At 46.9% G+C, this 24,656-nt stretch overlaps 1 protein-coding gene across 2 annotated transcripts in view; it reads right to left on the bottom strand.

Annotated features, from left to right (window-relative positions):
* Window positions 1-24,656, bottom strand: part of TEX15 (testis expressed 15, meiosis and synapsis associated) — a 241,333-nt gene that overhangs the window by 9,319 nt on the left and 207,358 nt on the right. For both annotated transcript variants that reach the window (XM_077476237.1, XM_077476236.1), the window contains exon 9: window positions 14,732-15,672. In XM_077476237.1, coding sequence (XP_077332363.1) covers window positions 14,732-15,672 — 941 coding nt within the window. The remainder of the gene's footprint in view (window positions 1-14,731; window positions 15,673-24,656) is intronic.

Raw genomic sequence — 24,656 nt, 5'->3', positions numbered from 1 at the left:
CATGAAGCTGTTGCTAGAGCACAAAAAAAGTGGTCCGGCTTCAAGAAAATGGCCACCAGTGTCCTGAATAGGGAATCACCAGGAAAATGGCTGCTTGAAGCCCAGAAGCATGCTGTCCTTTGCCCACACTGAAAATGGCCGCCAGCCAGCGCCATGAGAGACAGAAACAAACATGTGGCAGAGACACAGCGCAGCACCGACACACAGGCAAACCTCACAGGCACCTCCCGGGAGTTTAAGCACTCAGGATCATGGCACCCCCAATCAGCCAGAACCCAGGTGAGAGCCCAGGGGCACACACACACCGCTCAGTACCCATGCACAGCCCCCCCCGTGAGGGGGGGAAGGATGGGAGATAGGACAGGGGAGAGAGATGGGGGTGAGGGGGCCCCCGAATCGACCTCCCAGGGAATGCCCAGCTGTTTAATCCTGCCGAGACAGGGAGAGCTGTACTTACCAGTCCTGAAGAGCTGGGAGACATTCCATTGTAACCAACTCCTGATCAGTACAGGGAAGGTTACTGGCCCGGCATACTGTGACGCAGACATCAGTAGCCCGGTCATATTTATGCCCCGGAGCATAAAAGCTCACCGACCACCTCTGGAGCTGAGGTATGTCGTGGCCTGCCGAGCCGTAGCTGCGGCCTGCACACGCTTGATGGCCGGACTGGGGAGACTACAAGGATAAGGGAACCAGCCTGTCACCCAGCCGGCTGTTGATAGAAGATCACAGGATCATTCATTTTGCGCAAAAAGCCAAGCTTCTGCATCAAAAAAACACAGACCTATGGGCCCGCAGGGTTCCTAGGCCTATCTCCTTCACTAGGCAAAATAAAACCGAGGCTGCTGGTGCAGAGTGTGGGGGATTGTAGCCTGAGGGACTGCCCCCCTGGGCGGAACTAAGAGTTCTGAAGTGTCGTTTTACAACTTTGCCTAGTATTTCCTAGTGATAGGGATAACAACCCATTTTGTTACAGAGAGAAGCTGTGTCAGCTGAATATAAGAGAAAAGGTATTATAAAGCAGCCCATTTAGGGAGGGTAGTGGACTGCTGTAGACATGTGGAATTTAAGCAATGAATAGACATGGAACAACAGCTGAGCCCAGTACCCCTGCGTAGAGCACCTTGGAGTTACGCGGTGCTACCACTCTCCCTTAAAAAACACCCTATTATAGGTCCTTTGCGAATTTGTGCTCCAGGAATGGAAAAGAGAGCGTTTAATAAATTGGAAGAGAAGGGATGCTTTCAAGGATCATACTTCTTGCAACTGGAGGCTTGGCCAACAATTGCAGCATTAATGTAACCAGGAGGATATTACGAGATAAACCTCTGGCAAGCACTACAACGTCATTTTTTAGGATCATTGGGACCATCAACAAATTACCAACGTCAACTTACTGCATTTGAATTATATTGTGAAGAGAAAGAACCCCTTCCCCGGGTGATCTCTAAGATGAACATACTTTTAAATACTCCGTCGGAGGAGTTTGTGATGCCAACCATTAGTAAGTGGGAAAGAGACCTTAATAAGACCTTTACTTCAACCCAGCACCGGAATATCATTTATTTAGCATTGAATTCGTCAATATGTACACAAATACAGGAATTAAATTACAAATTGTTAACTCAATGGTATTATATCCCATTGAGGCGTCGTAAATTCTCGCGAAGGCCTCAGACCAGTGTGGGCGATGCAAAAAATAATAGGGAACTCTTCTTTGTATTTTCTGGTCCTGCACTAAGATTAGGAAATACGGGCTAGAGTTTCAGAAGCTTACCCAAAAACTTACAGATTTTTTAATACCAGATGATCCTGCCTTTTTTCTGCTTCACTGCTCACAGATGCCGGTACAGGTATATAAAAGGTCCGTGCTGTGCCACTTGGTAAATGCTGCTAAGGCATGTGTGACTTTGTGTTGGGGACACTAAACCACCTTCTATTGCAAGGTGGCTTAATAAGGTCAGAGAGATTGGAGCCATGGAAGACTTGGTCCATTAGGCCCAAAACAGAAAAGAACAGTGTGTTCAAACATGGTCAGTATGGGACCGATTTGTATATTCAGGGGAAGGGAATAAAAAGATGGAAGATAGAATGGAAGAATGAAGCTCGCTTGTTTGGAATCTCTACATCTCGATGTGAATAGGGGAATGGGGGGTTTTGTTTGTTTAGTTGGGTTTGGGGCATTTAGTAAAAGGAATTAAAGGGAGGATTAGTTTTAGGTGAGGAATGAGAACCTGGGAATAATCTTTGCAGTATTTAGATCTCAATTCAGGTAAACTTTAAACCCTTGTACACACGGTTGGAGATTCTGACAACCAAATCATTTTGTCCGAAACTGTTGCATACACACAGTCGGACAAAGTTGTCGGAAAATCCGACGTGATTACGTTATTTCACGCTAGTAGCCAATAGCTTTGGTGTAGGAATTTGATCTGAGCATGCGTGGCACTTTGTCCGATCGGAATTCTCTACACATGATCGGAGTATGTCCGATCGGAGCATTTTGTCGGAATATTTTACCGGCAAGTTGGAAAAGTTGGTCCGTCGGATACTCCGACGGAAACAGTCCGATGCAGACCACACACAGTCGGAATATCCGGCAAAACGGTCCGATCGGACACATTCCGTCGGAATCTCCGACCGTGTGTACAAGGGCTAAGAGTATAAATTGTGAATGTCTGTGTAAAGATTGAGGAACTCTAAGCTAACATAAAACGCAATGAAGTATAAAAAGAATGTATTCGTAATTGTTGAAACACAATGTAATTATGTATTCTCTACCACCCTTTATATGAATAAAGAATAATAAAAAATAAAAAAAACGCTTTCAACCAAAACTGTCAAACCATGAAATGACTGGTGTCAAAACTGATCACAGCAGCACTATGGCAGTTGAAGATCAAAGGATAGGAGGGTTTAGTTCCGCTTTAAGGCCTCATACACACCATGGTGCAGAGATGTCAGTTTTTCTGCAGTGTTCTGCAAGGGCACAAAAAAATAGGATTTTTGTACTCACCGTAAAATCCTTTTCTCTGTAATTCACTGATCGACACAGCTCCTCTCTGTAACTAAATGGGTTTGTTAGCCTGCCTTTAGGAGAACTAGGCAAAATTGTAACACAATACACAGAACTTTCAGTCCAGCCCCAGGGGGCAGATCCTGTGCTAACAACCCTCCCTGCTGCCCAGGCAGAACTCAGTATGTCAACAAGCAGTATAACGTAGAGAAAAGGAGGGGTGGGTGCTGTGTCGGTCGGTGAATTACAGAGAAAAGGATTTTCTGTAACTAAATGGGAAGTCCCCAAGCAGTGCCAAACGAGAGGTGGGAAAAACACAGCATTAAAACTTCATCCACCATGGCAAGTGAGAACTAGTGAAACTAAACCCACAAAACAAAACAGCAGTGTACGGAAAAAAACACACCGCTATAATCCGGGTATTCTCAACAGGAGAGATCCCCAACACTGCAACCTTTTTGTGGAAGCAATGCAACATTGACACCATAGCTTGTGGACTCTATAACTTTCACAAAGACCAAATAATATCCACCAATTTGTACATATTTTTATGAAAGATATGTAGTGGTATAAATTTTGGCCAAAATTTATGAAGAAAAATTACTAATCTGCTAAATTTTATAACAGAAACAAAGAAAAATTTTTTTTTTTTTTACAGAATTTTCGGTCTTTTTTCTTTTATAGCAAAAAAAATAAATAACCCAGCAGTGATTAAATACCACCAAAAGAAAGCTCTATTTGTGTGAAAAAAAGGTCAAAAATTTCATATGGGTACATTGTTGCACGACTGAGTAATTGTCATTCAAAATGTGAGAGCACCGAAAGCTGAAAATTGGTCTGGTTATTAAGCGTGTTTAAGTGCCCAGTGGTCAAGTGGTTAATTAAACAAGTTAAAGTTAGAAGCTGTCAGGACAACACAGTAAGAAGCAAAAAAGATTACAGTGCCATTAAGTACTGGATGTATATGGATTAATTTTGGGAAATATATTGTATATATTGATAGCGTCACTTTAAGCAGAAGTAGCATAAGCAAACACACATGCAGTGTACATGCGACCGAACTTTTCGGCAGACGAGGTCCAAGGGGCTTCCCGACGGACTTTCAGCGGAGTTCCGATGGACTTTCCGAACTAACGGACTTGGACACACACAATCACACCAAAGTCTGACGGATTCGACCGTGATGACGTACGACCGGACTAGAATAAGGAAGTTCATAGCCAGTAGCCAATAGCTGCCCTAGCGCTGGTTTTCGTCCATCGGACTAGCATACAGATGAACTGATTTTTCGACCGGACTCGAGTCCATCGGAAAGATTCAAAACACGTTCTAAATCTAATGTCTGTCTGATTTTTCGAACAGCAAAGGTCCGATGAAGCCCACACATGGTCGGATTGTCCGACGGATTCGTTCCGTCGGACCTTTGCTGTCAAAAAGTCTGGCCGTGTGTACACATTTTCAGCCTTGTGACAAGCATAAGTCCAGCATTTTGCCCAGAAGAGGGACTCATTTTAATCCTTCTAATACTCCTCATTTATCCATCTAATGCCGCGTACACACGTAGCCGACTATCCCGCCAGACTTTCCGAACGGGCTACTTGCCCACACACAGCACTTTTTCAGCAGACTAATACGGCGTACTAAGTCCGCCGGACTATCCGCCCTACTTTTGAAATGAACGGACTCGCCCACACACGTCGCTGGCCCCGTCACCTGGTATGGACTTAAAGGGGAACCCAAACGCCGAAAAAATCGGCGTGGGGGTCCCCATCAGACCCTTGTCCGAGCACGCTACCCGGCCGGCCAGGAAAGGGGGGGACGAGCGAGCGCCCCCCCTCCTGAGCCGTACCAGGCCGCATGCCCTCAACATGGGGGGTGCCTTGGGGAAGGGGGGGCCGGGCGGCCCCCCCACCCCAAAACACCTTCTCCCCATGTTGATGAGGACAAGGGCCTCTTCCCGACAACACTGCCCGTTGGTTGCCGTGGTCTGCGGGCGGGGGGCTTATCGGAACCCGTGAGCCCCCTTTAATAAGGGGCCCCCGAATGCCGGCCCCCCACCCTATGTGAATGAGTATGGGGTACAATGTACCCCTACCCATTCACCTGTGAAAAAATGTAAAAAAAACACAACACACAAGGGTTAAAATAGTTTATTGCACAGCTCCGGGGGTCTTTCGTCTTCGGGGGTCTTCTCGCCGGACTCCTCCGCTATCTTCTTCTAGCTCTTTTGCTAGCGGAGGAGCCCGGCTTTCTTCCTCGCCGCTGCCCTCTTCTTCCGACTCCGGGGGTCTTGTCCCCCTCTTCGGTTCTTCTTGCCGGGCCACCGCGCCTTCTTCTAGCTCTTTTACAGGCGGTGGTCCAGTCTTCTGTCGCCGCCTTCTGTTCTTCTCTTCAGATGTTGCCTCGTCGCATCCTCCGCTCACAATGGCACGGATGCGACGCGCGGGCGACTTATATAGGGACATCACCGGGTGATGTCCTCGCCCATTATGGTGTCACAGTCCCAGAGGATGCTGGGACTGTGACATCATAATAGGCGGGGACATCATCTGGTGATGTCCCTATATAAGTCGCCGCGTGTCGCGTCCGTGACATTGTGAGCGGAGGATGCGACGAGGTGACATCTGAAGAGAAGAACAGAAGACGGCGAAAGCGGCGACAGAAGACCGGCTGTAAAAGAGCTAGAAGAAGGCGCGGTGGCCCGGCAAGAAGAACCGAAGAGGGGGACAAGACCCCCGAAGTCGGAAGAAGAGGGCGGTGGCGAGGAAGAAAGCCGGGCTCCTTCCTCGCCACTAGAAAGAGCTAGAAGATAGCGGAGGAGTCCGGCGAGAAGACCCCCGAAGACGGAAGACCCCTGGAGCTGTGCAATAAACTATTTTAACCCTTGTGTGTTGTGTTTTTTTTTACTTTTTTTTTACAGGTGAATGGGTAGGGGTACATTGTACCCCATACTCATTCACATAGGGTGGGGGGCCGGTATCAGGGGGCCCCCTTTTTAAAGGGGTTTCCGGATTCCGATAAGCCCCCCGCCCGCAGACCCCGACAACCAATGGCCAGGGTTGTCGGGAAGAGGCCCTTGTCCTCATCAACATGGGGACAAGGTGCTTTGGGGTGGGGGGGCCGCGCGGCCCCCCCTTCCCCAAGGCACCCCCCATGTTGAGGGCACGCGGCCTGGTATGGCTCAGGAGGGGGGGGCGCTCGCTCGTCCCCCCCTTTCCTGGCCGGCCGGGTAGCGTGCTCGGATAAGGGTCTGATGTGGACCTGGGGGGACCCCACGCCGATTTTTTCGGCGTTGGGGTTCCCCTTTAAGTCCATAACAGGTGACGGGGCTAGCGATGCCTCCTTCGCTGGCCCCGTCTACCTGGAGACGCGCTCAAAATGAGCGGACTTTTCTCTGTGCTGGAAAAGTCCGCTTATTTCAAAAGTACGGCGGACTGGCATACCAACGGCCAGATTGTCCGCCGAAATGCGAGACCGACGGGAAGATTGGAGTGCAAAACTACTTCCTAAGTCTGCCGTACTTTTGGGTAAAAAAAGTCAGCCGGAGGCTACACATGGGGGATTGTCCGGCGGACTTGATTTTGCCGGACTTTTCCACCCGATTGTTTGATCGTGTGTACGCGGCATAAGACTGCTAGCAGTTTTAGAATTAATATTTGACTACAAGTCTCCTTCAACTGCTTTCTGCCCACAATTTTTAGAATTCCCCACTTTGGCAGCTAGTAGCAAACACTGTGTGAAAAATGAAAAGTTGTGTGCCTCTCTTCAATACTGTGATTGTCAGTATTAAAAAATAATACATTACAAAAAGGAGCTTTATACATGTATGTCCATGTGTTAGCCTATATAAAATACAGCACAAGATTTTAATTAACCACTTGGTGACTGTGCTATAGCCAAAAGAAGGATACAGCCCACTTGTCTAGTTCTGGGAGGGAATCCATAGACATCCTCCCAGATCCCCACCCCCTGCACGCCTCCTGCAGTGCACATCGGGCACGCTCCATAACCGCTGTGTCCTTTGGACACAGCTGATGAGATCAAGGTAAACAGCCAATCACAGCAGCCTTTTACCATGTGATCAGCTGTGTTTAATCAGGAAGGGTATAAGAATAAGAATATATACAGTTCACAACAAGGTAAATAACAGGTGTCACCTACCCATGGTTTAGTACAAATCAAGGACAGACTCTCTTACATGGGTGTGTTTAGTGAGCCCAATCATATTTTCCAGTTATGGACACTTCTACTTTATATATGTCATCCCAATTATTGCTTAATAATGCAGAACTGCTTAATTCTTACAGTAAACATGTTGTGCAAATGTTCTCGCTGTATTTCTGTGGTTAAAGCAACGTCCTCATTTCTCTTATGTAAGCTTCTATCTGCAAACTACACTTACTTTCCCAAAAATATGTATAAAATAGCTAATCAATGGCCATCACTGCAGCCTATCAGTGGCCATCAATGCCACCTATTAGTGCCTCCTCATCAGTGCACATCAGTGAAGAAGAAAAATTATTTATTTGAAAAATGTGTTCAGCAAAAAATAAAAATCCCAGTGGTGAATAAATACCACCAAAAGAAAATTGGCCTGAGCAGGAAGGGGGTGAAAGTCAACAGTAATGAAATGGTTAAAACAGTATACCAAATAAAAGTCCTACGGTACAAATGTTTCATGCAGGAAAATTAGTGATGAGTTTTTGTTGCATTAACTGATGTATAGAGATGTTGCTAACTTTGTCCTGGCTATCTAGGCTTTAATGATCTCTGGGCATGAAATGGTTAAACTGATCACATTCACAAAATCTTAAAAAACAAAAACAAAAAACTCACCGTAAAATCCTTTTCTCTGTAGTTCACTGACTGACACAACTCCTTTACTTAGACCATCGGGTTGTTACACCACCTTCAGGAAAGGACTAGGCAGAACATGTTAACATGTACAAAAAAAACAGAACTTTCCAGTTCCGCCCAAGGGGTGATCCCTTCAGTAACAACCCCCCAGCCTGCATCTTGCAGTCTCAGTACGTCAACAAGCAGTATAACGTAAAAAATAGGAGGGGAGGGTGCTATGTCAGTCAATGAACTACAGAGAAAAGGAATTTACGGTGAGTACAAAAAATCCTATTTTCTCTTACGTTCACTGACTGACACAGCTCCTTTACTTAGACCATCGGAACGTCCCCAAGCAGTGTCAAAACGAGGGGTGGGAAACAGCATAAAAACTTCACCCACAAAAAAGAATGTGGGAAACAGCATAAAGCTTCACCTACAAAACAGAGTGTGGGAAACAGCATAAAAACCTCACCCACAAAACAGAGTGCTCCTCAACCTGGGAGTCACAACCTTATCTAACCGCATCAGAACTTGCAGTAACAATGCAACAGTGCATTTACTTAACCACTTAACAACCGGCCCATAGCTGAATGATGGCTACAGGGCGGTTGTTTAACTCTGGGAGGCCGTCATATGACGTCCTCCCAGAATTCCGCTCTCGTGTGCCCCCTGGGGCATGCACTCGAGAGCATCCGTGACCACCAGATCCTGCATCACGGATCACGGTAAACGGCTGCTCATCGCGGCCGTTTACCACGTGATCGCTCCGTCAAATGATGTTATGACGCCAGTTCCTCCCCCTCCCTGTACCGATCGGTACAGCGGAGGGGGAAGAGATCGGTGTCAGCAGCGCTGTGGGCTGCATCTGCAGTGCCCACATCGCTGCTCACCGAAATTTAACCCCTCAATTCCCTGCCAATACTCTGCAATACCTCCCAATACTCTGCAATACTCACCAATACTCTGCAGTACCAGCAAATACTCTGCAGTACCAGCAAATACTCTGCAATACCCCCCAATACTCTGCAATACCCCCCAATACTCTGCAATACCCACCAATACTCTGCAACACCCGCAAATACTCTGCAACACCCGCAAATACTCTGCAATAGCAGCCAATACTCTGCAACACCCGCAAATACTCTGCAATACCAGCCAATACTCTGCAACACCCGCAAATACTCTGCAATACCAGCCAATACTCTGCAACACCCGCAAATACTCTGCAACACCCGCAAATACTCTGCAATACCAGCCAATACTCTGCAATGCCAGCCAATATTCTGCAATACCCGCCAATACTCTGCAATACCCACCAATACTCTGCAATACCAGCTAATACTCTGCAATACCCTCCAATACTCTGCACTACCCTCCAATACTCTGCAGTACCCGTCAGTACTCTGCAGTACCCGCCAATACTCTGCAGTACAATTCCAGCCAATACTCTGCAATACCCTGCCAATACTCTGCAATACCCTGCCATAAATTGCCATACCCGGAGATACCCAGCCATACTCGGAGATACCCTGCAATACCCAGCCATAGTCGGTGATACCCTGCAATACCCAGCCATAGACATCCCCCCTCCCGCCGCCCTCCGGTGCTTCTACCGACTCACCAATACGATCAAAGTCAGAATCTTTTTATTTATTTATTTTTTTTATTTCAGGCTTCCCCGCTTAGAGGTGAGATGCGGGGTCTTATTGACCTCCATATCTCACTGTAAAGAGGACCTGTCATGCCATATTCCTATTATCATATCATATAGGCCCAGTGTTGCATGACTGAGTAATTGTCATTCAAAATGTGAGAGCACCGAAAGCTGAAAATTGGTCTGGTTATTAAGAAGTGCCCAGTGGTCAAGTGGTTAAAGGTAACTGTGTTACTTGACAAAAAAAATGAAAAAAATTAAGTGCAAATTACACAACTGCCTGCAAAACTTTGCGGCCAAAACAGGCATCAGCCGATGCACTGACATCTACCTTGTAGAATTTTGTAAAGGTGTGAACAGACAACCAAGTCACAGCTTTACACACTTGAGCAACAGACGCTTGATGTCGGAAGGCCCAAGAAGTTCCAATTGCCCTGGTGGAATGGGCCATGACCGGAAAGGGGGGCACCTGCCCCTTCAAGGCGTAGGCCTGAACCACAATCTGTCTGATTCACCTGGCAATGGTGACCGACGAGACTGCCATGCCTTTTTGCAGACCAGTCACAGAAACAAACAAGGAGTCTGACTTCCGAAAGGGAGCCGTGGCAGACAAATACACCCTCAGAGCCTGGACCACACCCAGGGAATGGAGGGCCACCTCCTTAGGATGTGTCGGTTTAGGACACAGAGATGGTAAGACAATGTCTTCATTGATGTGGAACGCCAAAACCACCTTAGGCAGAAAAGAAGGTTGCGGATGCAACACCAATTTATCCTTGTGGATAACCAGATAGGGCAACTTGCAAGACAAGGCCACTAGAAAGACCACTTTCTGGGAAAGAGTCAACAAGGGAATCTCTCTGATATTTTCAAACGGCGGTTTCTGAAGCACCGATAACACCAGGTTCAGATCCCACGGGGGTAGCGGTGGACACACCGGAGGAACTACATGTCGAACCCCCTAAACAAAAGTGCTCACTAAGGAGTGAGATGCCAGGGGTCACTGAAAAAAGACAGCCAAGACTGATATTTGTCCTTTAATGGTGCTTAAAGTCAATTTCTGATCTACACCCCGCTGTAGAAACAGCAGGATCCTGGATATAGAATAGAAGCGCGGACGCCATCCTTTCTCCTCACACATAGAGATGTATGCCTTCCAGGTACAATGATATATCTTCCGAGAAGAAGACTTCCGTGCTCTCAACATAGTTGGAATCACCGAGTCCAATAGGCCCCGGTTCCTTAGCAATTGGCTCTCAATAGCCATGCCGTTAAAACCAGTGATGGTAAAGCAGTATGGAGAATCGGACCTTACGACAGAAGGTCCTCTCGTAACAGTAGTCGCCAGGGGGCATCCGCCACCAGGCGCACTAGGTCGGCGTACAAGGGACGCTGAGGCCAATCTGGGGCAATCAGAATTACTGGAATCCCCTCGGTCTAAACTCTGACCTGATAGTAACTTTAACGGAGGAAATGCATAGATAAGTTGGTACTGACCCCACGGAGCCACCAGCACGCCTGACGCATCTGCCCAAGGATCTCTTGTCCTGGACACGAATCTCTGCACCTTCCGATTGAGACGGGAGGCCAGAAGATCCACGCCTGGTGTGCCCCAATGCAGGCACAGCAGCCTGAACAACTCCGGATGCAGCGTCCATTCTCCTGGGTCCAGCATCTGGCGACTTAGGTAGTCCGCCTGCCAGTTCTCCACACCGGCATGTAAATGGCCGATAGGGCTGGCGTACAGTACTGCCTCAAAGGAGACCACCATGAGTCCCAGGACTCACATGCAGAAGCGTAGCGACGACCACCTGTGGTTCATGAACAGTTTTACCGCGGCTCTGAGAGTCTGCAACTTGTCTGAAGGGAGAAAAACTCTCGCTTCCATGGAGTCCAGCAGAAAGCCTAGGTACTCCAAGCCCTGAGTCGGTATGGTCACCGATTTTTTTGGGTTCAACAGCCACCCAAATACCTGCAGGGTCTGCATGGTGATTGCCACATCATCCTCTAATGGTGGAAGATGCTCTCAGAAGGAGATTGTCTAGGTAACCTACAATCGCGATCCCGCGTTGTCACAGCAACGACAGAACTGGAGCCAATACCTTGGTAAAGACTCGGGGGCTGATGCCAAGCCAAAGGGGAGAGCCACAAACTGGTAGTGGGCTTCCCCCGATGGCAAATCGCAGAAACGTCTGATGCCATAGGCATAGAGGTATGTGCAGGTACGCATCCCGGATATCTAAAGATGCCAGGGAGTCCCCTTGAGGGAGTGCAGCGACTACTGAGCGCACTGATTCCATTCTGAACCTGTGTACTTTTACAAAGCAATTGAGGGGTTTTAGGTCCAAGATTGGACATACCCCTTCCTTTTGGGGACTACAAACAGATTGGAGTAGAACCCCTGGAATCTTTCCGGCCTGGAACAGGTACTATCACCCTGCGACTCGGCAGGTCCCTTACCGCCCCCAAAAGGGCCTCCCGGCGAGCCGAGAATAAGGGTATACTGGTGGGGAAGAATCTGTTTGGTGGCCAAGAGAGAAACTCTATCTTGTAGCCAGAGGAAATCAGTTCGCAGACCCATTGGTCAGACAGCCAAGAGGCCCACCGGGCTGCAAACTCCCGAAGGCGACCCCCTCCACCCGTGTTGTGGGCGGAGGCAAACCTTCATGTGGTAGCACTTTTGCTCACAGGCTTGCGGTTCCAGGGACGCTTCAGAGGTCGTACTGTCGGGCTGGGGACGTTTAGCCTAAGCCCCAGGCGGGCAAAAAAGCCGTTTGTGAGCGGAAAATGAGGGCCCTTGCCTGCGGCGTCCTGACCTGTGGGAGCAAGGTACTCTTCCCACCTGTGGCATTCTTAATAATGTCATCCAACGAGGCTCCAAAGAGCCATTAACCAAGGAAGGGTAGATCTGTCAAGGCTTTTTTAGATGCCTGGTCAGCCGACCAGCATTTTAGCCAAATCAGGCACCGCAGCACCACTGCTGATACTGAAGCCCTGGATAACAGAGGAAGGGTATCCAGGGCCACGTCACAAAGGTACTTAGGCCCTTGCACTAACTGGTCTGCTAGATCTACGTAGACAGGAGAAGCCTGTTTCTCCCCCAATTCGTGGTGCAAAAGTTTTGCCCACTCAGTAAGTGTCTGTGACGCAAGTGCAGATGCCAGTAATGGTTGCATTGCTGACTCCACAATCATAAACAAGGAACGGGTCATTGCCTCGGCCTTCCTGTCCGTAGGGTCCTTAAAGGCAGGCATCCCCTCTACCGGAATCGTGGTTACTTTGTTTAACCTGGATACTGGGGGGTCCACGACCGGAGGAGCTGACCATTTTTTGAGAAGGCTTTCCTCAAAGGGGTAACGCACCGCCATGTATTTGGGGACCGAAAAGGTCAGTTGTGGTCGACCCCATTCCTTGTATATGAACTTATCGAAATAAGTCAGATCCGGAAACACCTTAGGTGTACGGGCTGGCTTACGAGACCCAAAAGGGACCGCTACGTCAGCAGAGGGACCTGCTGTATCCTGAATTTTCAGGGTATCACGCACAGCTGTGATAAGTGCTCCAACAAGCGCTTTGTTGTTGCGCAGACCCGGACGGGGACTCATCCTCACTGTCCGATCGGTCCTGGTCAGCGTCATCTGAAACATCAGAGCAGGGGTCACCAGCCTTTGCGGGGTCCGAGTCTGCTTCAGAGCTCTCCCCGGAGGATGGGGGGGGCAGGGGCTGCTCTTTACTGCCTTTGGTCCCAAGCACCGCCTCCATCTTGGCAAAGAACGTGGGGTAAGGATCGCAGACAAAGCGTCCAGAGGCACTGCCTGCAAGCGAACGGGTTGCAATTGCCTGGATTTCGGGGGAAGAAACACCAGTTTCTGAAGCCATGCTGACCCTACGCTGTCTGCCACATGTTGGGGACTTAGGACAGTGATGGCCCCACCCTCCTAAATGCTGCAGGCTGAGGGGCCCCCACCACAGGACTCTCCACCCTGATCGAGTTCTGCGCTGTCCAGCTAGGTGTGCCAGGTGTCAGCTCCCAGATGCTTGTGAGAGAAAACCACACTGTGCTGAGCCTCAGGGAACAGCGCTGAGCATGAAAGACGTGTTTAGGCTTCAACAAAATGGCCGCCGAGCGTCCAGTACAAAGGACATAATCACAGGGAAAATGCCCGCCGGACTACAAAAAAATGGTATCTGACCATGCTTCTCCCTGGTCACACCAAAAATGGCCGCCGAGCACTGTATACATTGAGGGACAGTGAAAAACAGGCAGAGGAAATGGCGGCAAACAGCTCTACAGTGATCAGCAGACACAGATCTCCAGACACCCAGGGGAGAGACATTATAGACATCCAGGGCACAGCCACCCAGCGCAGCCCCCCCACCCAAGGTGAGAGCCCCCCCAGGGGGCCCTTGTCTATGTGGCCCACACACCGCTCAGCAGCCCATCATGCAGCATCCCCCACAGGGGGAGGGAAGACGGGGACAGGGAGAGAAGAGAGGGAGGTAAAGGACCCCCGAATCCACCTCCCAGGGAATGCCCAGCTGCTCAGCCCCACCAAAGCAGGGAGAGCTGTACCTACCAGTCCTGAGAAGCTGGGGAACATTCCATTACAGGCCCACTCTCTGATCAGTATGGGGTGGCTGCTGGGCCGGCACACTGTGACACAGACATCAATAGCCCGGTCATATGTGTGCCCCGGAAAATTACGCTCACCGGCCGCCCCTGGAGCCTGGGGGGCATGTCGTGGCAGACCCAGCACGGAGCTCTGGTATGCACACGCTCTCTGGCCAGGCTGGGGAGACTACAAGGATAAGGTTATCCAGCCTGTCACCCAGCCGGCTGTTGATAGCAGATCACAGGATCTTAATCTTGCGCAAAAGGCAAACTTCTTCATAAAAAATCCACGGACCGATGGGCCGCAGGGTTCCTAGGTCCTTTTCCTTCACTAGGCAGAAAAAAACTGAGGCTCCAGGATGCAGGCTGGGGGGTTGTTACTGAAGGGACCGCCCCTTGGGCGGAACTAGAAAGTTCTGTTTTTTTTTTGTACATGTTAACATGTTCTGCCTAGTCTTCTCCTGAAGGTGGCGTAACAACCCGATGGTCTAAGTAAAGGAGCTGTGTCAGTCAGTGAACATAAGAGAAAAAAGATTTTAAAAGACTACTGTTCTCGTTAGTTTGTAGAATGCATTAAATAACTGATATAGTGTTTAAACACTATACTTACTCCATGACCACCCACCAGCCATCATGGTGGGAGTGTACGAATATGGATTTGGCACACCATTCTGATTTGACGTTGAGGATGGAGCACTGTAATTGTATGGCACAGCAGCACCAAAAGGACCAGAGGCTGGATATCTCTGTGGTTGAGCCTGGCCCATGTAGTTTGAGTAAGAAGCTAACATTGGATATGCAGATGCTTGGTTATAAAGATTTGTGTTCTGCGCATCATAAGGTACTCCAGGAAATGCTTGAGTGCCAGGCTGATACCATAAGTATGGGGAGTGCTGCCAGGGATTAGACGATCCTGGATACTGTGGATATACATTATTCACAGATGTCGCTGACTGGTTGCTCCATCTATCAAGATTAGTTTGTGTCGGCTGCCCATTCAGAGAACTACTGGTATCTTGCTTTTCTTCACCAGAAGGGTTTTCTTCACACCTTTCTAAGGGTTTGGTGTCTGATTTATTTAAATCAGTAACATCCTTTATTTCGAAAGGTTTGGCTAAAACAGTTTCCATTTCAGTTTCGACTTCATCATGTGTTTTTCCAGCAGGAATATCAGATAGTCCATTGGTGATTTTATGATTTGAAATGGTGTCCTTGAGAGATTCTGAATATTTTATGTCTGCTTGGTTCTGCTCATTCTTAGATTTAGAAGCTGAACAAATATCATCAGTGGATACTGAGGTTCTTGGAGAAGGGTTGGGTGAAGAAGACATGTTTACTTTATTTGGTGAGAGGCTATGCTGTGATGGTGACCTGGTTTTAGCGTTCTTCTGAATGCTTTTAGTGATCTCTGATGAAGTAACAGTGTCTTTTTCCCTACATTTAGGACTTGCTTTGACATCTTTGTTTACAGTGCCATTCATACTATGTTTTTTCACAGGGCTTTGAGACCCACTCCTCTGTGACACATTCATATCAAAAGGTGGGCCCGTGCTGAAAAACAAACAAAAAACAATTTTACATTATTTTAAATTTATGTATTAGTGGGATGAGTTGCTTGAGCTCAAGCTATTAAGGATGAAATAATAGTGGCACTAATTTGTAATATACCACATTTCAAAATCAATAGTGGCTTCTTAAAGATGCCACTTTTAAGATCATTCATTCTAACCTTGGACTTTGGTGCATCAACATTTACAGTACAGGAGGACGTGAGGGTTTTGTGGCTAACAGTACTTGAGATATAAATCTTAAGTCCCATTCAAACCTCAGCATTTTGTAGCTTGAAGCTCAAAGCTCCAAAACGCTGGAAGACAAAAAAAATCATTTATTCTCTGGTTCACATCTCCACTCCACGTTAACTTTGGGATTTTATTAAATAAATCTATTAAATCGCAGGTGCAAATAAAGGACCTTGTTACGCCCTCTGTGACATACTGTTCTGGTCTTTATCTTATTACACTGTTTTTTGTCTCCACAGGACCTGGATGATGAGACTGCCTCACGGATCCAAGAAGACCTATCTACTCTGATCCCGAATAATTTTTGTTATCCACACAGTTACTGATGAAAACAGTACCACCTTGGGGATAGTTATTGAGGGAGGAGAGGATCCCACTGGAATCTCTGATGTACCCAAAGCATGAGTTTTTCTTATGGGACTCATTTATACTTTTAACCTGAGCTATCCATAAAACCTAAAATATACCTTGACGTTTTTCAGAAGCTCTTTTTAGAGCTAGATGTGGGGAATCTATCTTCAAAAGTTCACACTTTAAAGTGCAAATTACTTTACAAAAGGGCTTAAAAAAGAAAGTTAATACATTCTGTGTTATATGTTCTTTACAGATATACTGTATGTTACATGTGTGTGTTTCAGTTTCATTTGTTAGCTGAGAAAGAGGCATTTAAAAAAAAAAAAAAAGATGTTTACATTTACATTTGATGCTGCTTTAATAATATTACATTTGTAACACTTTATAAATAATAAATGATAATTTGTTTTGGAAGCCTGTTTCATGAGACTATTTCTTTTTTTTTTAAACCATATTATTGTATTTTTATTATATAAAAACCTTCAAACATATATCAAATACATTTGCAAAATAAGTTTTACCAACTTAAAAAAAATGAGTAAATTACAAGAAAAAAAAGTTAATATCACTTAAAGCTATGGTTCCAGACAAGTTAATGCACTGTAAAAAAATATTGTGTTGGGTCTACTCAAACAAACTGGGGCAACTATTTCCATCAGCTTTTTAAGTACTGTCAACTAAGCTTATTTTTGTCTGACTCGTTAGACTTTTCATGTTTTCAACTTTGTTGTTTTAAGTAAAGCCAAATAAAATTTGCCAGTTTATAGACCATAGGTTTAAGTAAAGCCTAACTCAATATTTTCAGTTTACAGACCATAGCTTTAAGGTAGGAATACGTATGCAACAATTCTTTTTTTCAGAATCTCAAAGAGTTATTTGCCATGAGGTGCCATGTTGAACTTCCAGTGACCAGTATGAGAGAGTGAGAGCAATAACACCAAATTTAACACAACTGGGACCTTAGTGGCTGTGTGTTGAGTTATTTTGAGGGGACAGCAAATTGACACTGTTATACAAGCTGTACACTCACTACTTTACATTGTAGCAAAGTGTAATTTCTTCAGTCTTGTCACATGAAAAGATGTAATAAAATATTTTCAAGAATGTGAGGGATGTACTCACTTTTGTGAGATACTGTATTAGGGGAAACATGTTTTAATGTGTTCACGAGTTCATAAATTTACAGTATGTTTTATTACATGTTTTTTTTTTTTTTGGTTTGGTTGTTGAGAGATTTTCAACAACTATTAGTAAGTTTATGGAATGTGTTGGGCATATATTATTAAGTTTAAAACTGGAATTATATGTGGAAAATGTGACGTCATTACTAAATTACATGTATTTAATGGAACCAAATAGTATCTGATCAGATAGTCAGGTAGATTGAAAGGGTTATGGAAATTGCAGTTATACTGTTTTAATAAGAGAAAGTTAATTTGTTGCAGCTAGTCTCAAACCACAAGGGAGACAGTGAGAAAAGTTGTTTGCAAAGGAAAAAAAGAGGAACTTTAAGTAGAATATTTTATTTTTTATTTTATTGTAAAGTTGATAGTTAATACAATTGATGCAATATTGGTGATAAAAAAAGGGGGGATTTGTCATATAAATATAGAGGAAAATATAGAAGAATGCATTCTAAATGAATGAATGAATGGAAGGACCAGTGAATGAGAATGAAGGAATGGGTAGGTGTTTTTATTGTATCAAGAAAAAATGAATTATGGTTTATGGATTCACATTTAATGGTTGGAATACCTAAGACAAGGTTTTTTTGTGCATGTTTTATATATGCGTACAGGGTATAGAGGAAATGTATTGAGGTTTTTTTCCTACCTAAGAGTAGGAGGGGAAAAAGGGTGAAATTATAAACACTTTAAAAGTTATGAGATTAAGTAATCAGGACCAAAATAAAGTGATACATATATTGAGTCTGCAAAATGCTAACGTTTGGTGGGAAAGTTTGAATAACAATCTTAAAGTGACTATTTATTGGATATAATACTTCTTGAATTCCCAGAATTTCAGCTGTAAAGTGCTAAGGATGTAATGTTGCTTATTCATTACTGTTTTATCTTGTTTGTGATAGTCAGATATATTTACAAAGTTAGGAATCTAAGTTCTAAGTCAGAATATGTGCTTGGGTAAAATGTTCTGTTTTGAGACCCTCGGCCTTCACTTGGGTCCAGAGGGAAAAAGGAACTAAAGGAGTTTATGTTTATTGAATCCTGCTGCAATATTGGGTTTGAGAAAAATGTTCAGTTGAATATATATATTCAATCTATATGATGAAAACTGTTGCTAAGAAACATTTTATTTCTCCATGCTTATGGGACTAATCGACTTATGTTTGAATAATGAAAGAAATCTTTTTAACACCTCCAATGGGTAAGGAAGGCGTAAGCTAATAGTTCAGGTAGGTGATTCTGTGGATATTCATGTTGGATGGAGAGTATTCACCCCCAGCCCCATTACGTAAAGAAATTACTCCTACCCCATTCATGCCTCTATCCATGTTTTTATTATATCAAGAAAAAATTAATTATGGTTTATGGAGTCATATTTAATGGTTGAAATACCTAAAACAAAGTTATTTTGTGTATGTCTTAAATGTGTACAGGGTTAAGGGGAAATGTATTGTGTTTCTTTTCCTACCTAAGAGTAGGAGGGGGAAGAGGGTGAAAATAGGATTTTTTGTACTCACCGTAAAATCCTTTTCTCTGTAATTCACTGACCGACACAGCTCCTCTCTTAGCCATTGGGTTATTTGCCCTATTACTAGGAGATACTAGGCATTAGTTGTAATACAACACTCAGAAGTCTTAGCTCCACCCAGGGGGCGGTCCCTTGATGCAGCCATCAGTACGTCGATAAGCAGTATAACGTAAAAATAAAAAGGGGGGGCGGGTGCTGTGACGGTTGGTTAATTACAGAGAAAAGGATTTTATGGTGAGTACAAAAAAATCCTATTTTCTCTTATATTCACCGACCGACACAGCTCCTCTCTATGTCCCCAAGCAGTGCCAAACGAGGGGTGGGAAAACAGCATAGAAACTTCATCCACCATGGCAAGTGAAACTTGAAAGGCCACCTCTTTAGGGTGCTTCGGCTTACGAAACAGAGATGGTAATATAATGTCCTCATTGATATGAAAAGCCGAGACCACTTTCGGTAGAAAAGACGGTTGTGGACGCAACACCACCTTATCCTTATGGATAACCAGATAGGGCGACTTGCAAGACAAGACCGCCAGTTCTGAAACAATCCTGGCCGATGTGAGGGCCACTAGAAAGACCACTTTCTGGGAAAGAGTCAGCAGGGGAATCTCCCTGATATTTTCAAACGGTGGTTTTTGAAGCGCCGATAACACCAGATTCAAATCCCATGGGGGCAACGGTGGACGCATCGGAGGGATTACATGTCGTACCCCCTGAACGAAGGTACTCACTAATGAGTGAGATGCCAGGGGTCACTGAAAAAGGACAGCCAAGGCTGAAATTTTCCCCTTAATGGTGCTTAACGCCAATTTCTGGTCTACTCCTTGCTGAAGAAACAGCAGGATCCTGGTATAGAAAAGGAGAGTGGATGCCATCCTTTCTCCTCACACATGTTGATGTAGGCCTTCCAGGTACGATGGTATATCTTCCGGGAAGAAGATTTTCGAGCTCTCAACATAGTTAGGATCACTGAGTCCGACAGACCCCGGTTCCTCAACACCTGGCTCTCAATAGCCATGACGTTAAAGCCAGCAATGGTAAAGCAGGATGCAGAATCGGACCTTGAGACAGAAGGTCCTCTCACAACGGCAATATCGACCACCAGACGCACCAGGTCTGCGTACCGAGGACACTGAGGCCAATCTGGGGCAACCAGTATTACTGGGATCCCCTCGGTTTCCAATCCGCAAAGCAGGCGTGGTAACAGTTTCAATGGAGGAAAGGTGTAGATCAGCTGGTACTGATCCCATGGAGCCACCAGTGCGTTTGCCCACGGATCTCTTGTCCTGGACACAAACCTTCCGACTGAGACGAGAGGCCGGAAGATCCATGTCTGGCGTGCCCCACTTCAGGCACAGTAACCTGAATATCTCTGAATGCAATGCCCATTCTCCTGGGTCCAGCATCTGTCGACTCAGATAGTCCACCTGCCAGTTCTCCACTCCCAGGATGTAAATGGCCGATGGGGCCGGTACGTGTCGCTCTGCCCACCGAAGTATGTGAGCGACCTCCCGTGCATCGGCTGAGCTTCTTGTTCCCCCTTGGTGATTGATGTATGCCAAAGCTGTGACGTTGTCTGACTGGATCCTGATTGGACGCCCCTTAATTCTCATCGACCAGGTGGAGAGGCATAGCCTGATCACTCTCAATTCGAGCAGATTGATCGGCAACTTGGATTCTTCCGTCAACCAGAGGCCCTGAGCCGACTGAAGCCCTATAACTCCACCCCAGACAGATAGACTGGCATCCATTGTGATCACTGTCCACTTCAGAGGCAGGAACGATTTCCCAGACTGAATCACCTGGGACCTCAGCCCCCAGATCAGTGAGTCTCTGACTGATTGGCTCACCTGGATCTGACGATCCAGAGACAACTGAGATTTTGTTCCATTTTGTCAAAATCTCCTTCTGCAGGACTCTGGTGTGGAACTGGGCATAAGGTACTGCCTCGAAGGAGGCTACCATGAGACCCAGGACTCACATGCAAAAGCGGAGCGATGACCACTTGCAGCTCATAAGTAGTTTCACCGCGAGTCTGCAGTTTGTCTGAAGGGAGAAAAACTCTCGCTTCCATGGAGTCCAGCAGCAAGCCTAGGTACTCCAGACGCTGGGTCGTACAATCACCGACTTCCTTATGTTCAACAGCCACACAAATTCTTGCAGGTTCTGCATGGTGATCGCCACATTCTCCTCTAATTCTGAGGCGGAAGATGCCCTCAGGAGGAATTTGTTTAGGTATCCCAAGATCGCGATCCCATGTTGCGGCAGCAACGCCAAAACTGGAGCCAATACCTTGGTAAAGACTCAGGGGGCTGATGCCAGTCCAAAAGGAAGAGCCACAAACTGGTAGTGGGCTTCCCCGACTGCAAACCGCAGAAATTTTTGATGCCAAAGGGATATGGGTATGTGCAGGTATGCATCCTGGATGTCTAAGGATGCCAGGGAGTCCCCTTGATGAAGTGCAGAGACTACTGAGCGAACTGATTCCATTCTGAACCTCTGCACTTTTTCTCCTCAAAAGGGTATATATTTGGGGACCGAAAAGGTCAGTTGCAGAAACCCCATTCCTTGTAAATGAACTTCTCAAAATAAGTCAGATATGGGAACATCTTAGGCGAACGTGCTGGGGGCCCAAAAGGGACCGGTACATCAGCAGAGGGATCTGCTAGCTCCTGAATCTTCAGGGTATCACGCACAGCTGTGATAAATGCTCCAACAAGTGCTTTATCGCGCACGGACCCGGACGGGGACTCATAAGAGAAAATAGTATTTTTTGTACTCACTGTAAAATCCTTTTCTCTGTAATTCACCGACCTACACAGCACCCACCCCTCCTTTTTTTCTACGTTATACTGCTTGTTGATGTACTGAAGCTGCTAGGAGCAGTGGGAAGGGTTGATAGCACGGGGCCCACCCCCCTTGGGGCGGGATTAAAGTTCTGTGTATTGTGTAACAATTTTGCCTAGTTTCTCCTAATGGCAGGCTATACAACCCATTTAGTTACAGAGAGGAGCTGTGTCGGTCGGTGAATTACAGAGAAAAGGATTTGACGGTGAGTACAAAAAATCCTATTTTTGGTCCTGATTGCTTAATCTCAGTAACTCTTAAAGTATCTGTAATTTCTCTTATATTCACTGACCGACACAGCTCCTCTCTTAGCCATTGGACTGTTTGCCCTATTACTAGGAGATACTAGGCATTAGTTGTAATATAACACTCAGGAGGCAGTCCCTTGGGCAACAATCCTGCACCCTGCCACCCCTCCCGGGAGTCCAATAGTAACCCCAGGTACTCCAGATGCTGAGTCGGTACCACCACTGACTTCTTTAGGTTCAACAGCCACCCAAACGCTTGCAGGGTCTGCAAGGTGATCGCTACATCCTCCTCTAACTCTGAGGCGGAAGAAGCTCTCAGGAGGAGATCGTCTAGGTAACCCAGGATCGCGATCCTGCATTCTCAACAACGCCAACACTGGAGCCAGTACTTTGGTAAAGACTCGGGGGCTGATGCCAGGCCAAAGGGAAGAGCCACAAACTGGTAATGGGCTGCCTCAACTGCCAAACGCAGAAACTTTTGATGCCGAAGGCAAATGGGTATGTGCAAGTAGGCATCCTGAATGTCCAAGGACGCCAGCGAACTGATTCCATTCTGAACCTCTGCACTTTTACAAAGTGATTGAGGGCTTTCAAGTCCAAGATTGGACGTACCCCTTCCTTCTTGGGAACCACAAACAGATTGGAGTAGAACCCCTGGAAGCGTTCCGATTCTGGAACTGGTAGATCACCCCCTGATTCAGCAAGTCCCTCACTGCCCCTAACAGGGCCTCCCGATGAAACGGGGACACGGGTATGCTGGAGGGGAAGAATCTGTTTGGCGGCCAAGAGAGAAACTCTATCTTGTAGCCTGTAGAAATCAGGTCGCAGACCCATTGGTTAGATAACTGGGAGGTCCAACGGGCTGCAAACTCCCAAAGGCGACCCCCCACCCGAGATGTGGGTGGGGGCAGACCTTCATGCGTTACCACTTTTGTTTGCAGGCTTGTTAGGCTTGCGGTTCCAGGGACGCTTCTGACCGTCCGTGGGCATCCTGTCAGGCTGGGGCCGATTTGCTGAAGCACCGGGTGGACGAAAAAGCCGCTTGTGAGCGGAAAAGTAGGGCCCTTGCCTGCGGCGTGGCTCCTTAGCCTTCCTGACCTGTGGGAGTAGTGTACTCTTACCACCCGTGGCATTTTTAATAATGTCATCCAACGAGGCTCCAAAGAGCCAGTCACCAAGGAAGGGAAGATCCGTCAGGGCTTTCTTGGATGCCAGGTCAGCAGACCAGCATTTCAGCCAAATAAGGCGCCTCAGCACCACAGCTGACACTGAGGCCCTGGATAACAGAGGGAGAGTACCCAGGGCCGCGTCACGAACGTACTTAAGGCCATGCACTAGTTGGTGTGCTAACTCTACGCAGACAGGGGAGGCATTCTGCTCTCCCAATTCGTGGTGCAAACTTTTGCCCACTCCGTCAGTGTCTGCGACACCAGTGCGGATGCCAGTACAGGTCGCACGGATGACCCCACAACCGTAAACAAGGAACGAGACACTGCTTCGGCCTTCCTGTCCGTGGGATCCTTGAATGCAGGAGTCCCCTCAACCGGGATCGTGGTTACTTTATTTAACCTAGGCACTGGGGGGTCCACGACCGGAGGAGCCAACCACTTTTTGAGAAGGCTTTCCTCAAAGGGGTAGCGCACCGCCAAGTTTTTGGGGACCGAAAAGGTCCGTTGCGGGCAACCCCATTCCCTGTAGATGAATTTGTCAAAATAAGTCAAATACGTGAACACCTTAGGTGAACGTGCTGGCTTGTGGGACCCAAAAGGGACCGGTACATCAGCAGAGGAACCCGCTGGCTCTTGAATCTTCAGGGTATCATGCACAGCTGTGATAAGTGCTCCAATAAGCGCCTTGTCGCACCTGGACCCGGACGGGGAATCATCCTCACTGTCCGAACGGACAGTGAGCTTTCCCCAGAGGAGAGCTTTCCCCAGAGGAGGGGGGGGCAGGGGCCTCTTACGTGCACCTTTCCTGCCACGTGCCGCCTCTATCTTAGCAACATAGGAGTCCAGGAACGCCGTCAGGGCATCCATGCGCACCGCACTAATCGCAGGTGACCCGGTTGCTATAGCCTGGATTTTGGGGGAAGAAACACTAGTTTCTGAAGCCATGCTGACCCTATCCTGCAGCAAGGCTGATAACAGGAAAAAAAACCCTGGGAACCAATCTCTCCTTCCCTGAGGAGCCTACATTGGCTAACCGTAAAAAATCGGATCACATTCAAGACCCTCTGCCTCACCCACAAATGCGTGGATAGAGAAGCTCCGCAATACCTAACTGAGAAAATACAGCATTACACACCAAACCGCAGTCTTTGATCAGCCAACAAAAACCTCCTCCTCGTGCCAAAAGCCCGGTACAAATCTAAGGGGGAACGGAGATTCGCTGTCCAAGCACCTCGGCTATGGAATGCTCTACCAATCAACATCCGCCTGGAAGAAAACCACCTGGCTTTTAGGAAAAAACTCAAGACCTTCCTTCTCTAGCTGATGACCAAAGCTCGTCAGAGCGCCTTGAGGCGATTTAGTTCGCGTTGTGCGCTATACAAATATTTCATTCATTATCCTGTC

Source organism: Lithobates pipiens, unplaced genomic scaffold (assembly GCF_037356315.1).
Source record: "Lithobates pipiens isolate NorthernLeopardFrog02 unplaced genomic scaffold, aLitPip1_a1.2 Scaffold_13, whole genome shotgun sequence".
Lineage (NCBI taxonomy): Eukaryota > Metazoa > Chordata > Amphibia > Anura > Ranidae > Lithobates > Lithobates pipiens.
Note: the sequence above shows the minus strand (reverse complement) of the source record. Positions and strands in the feature narration are given on the sequence as shown.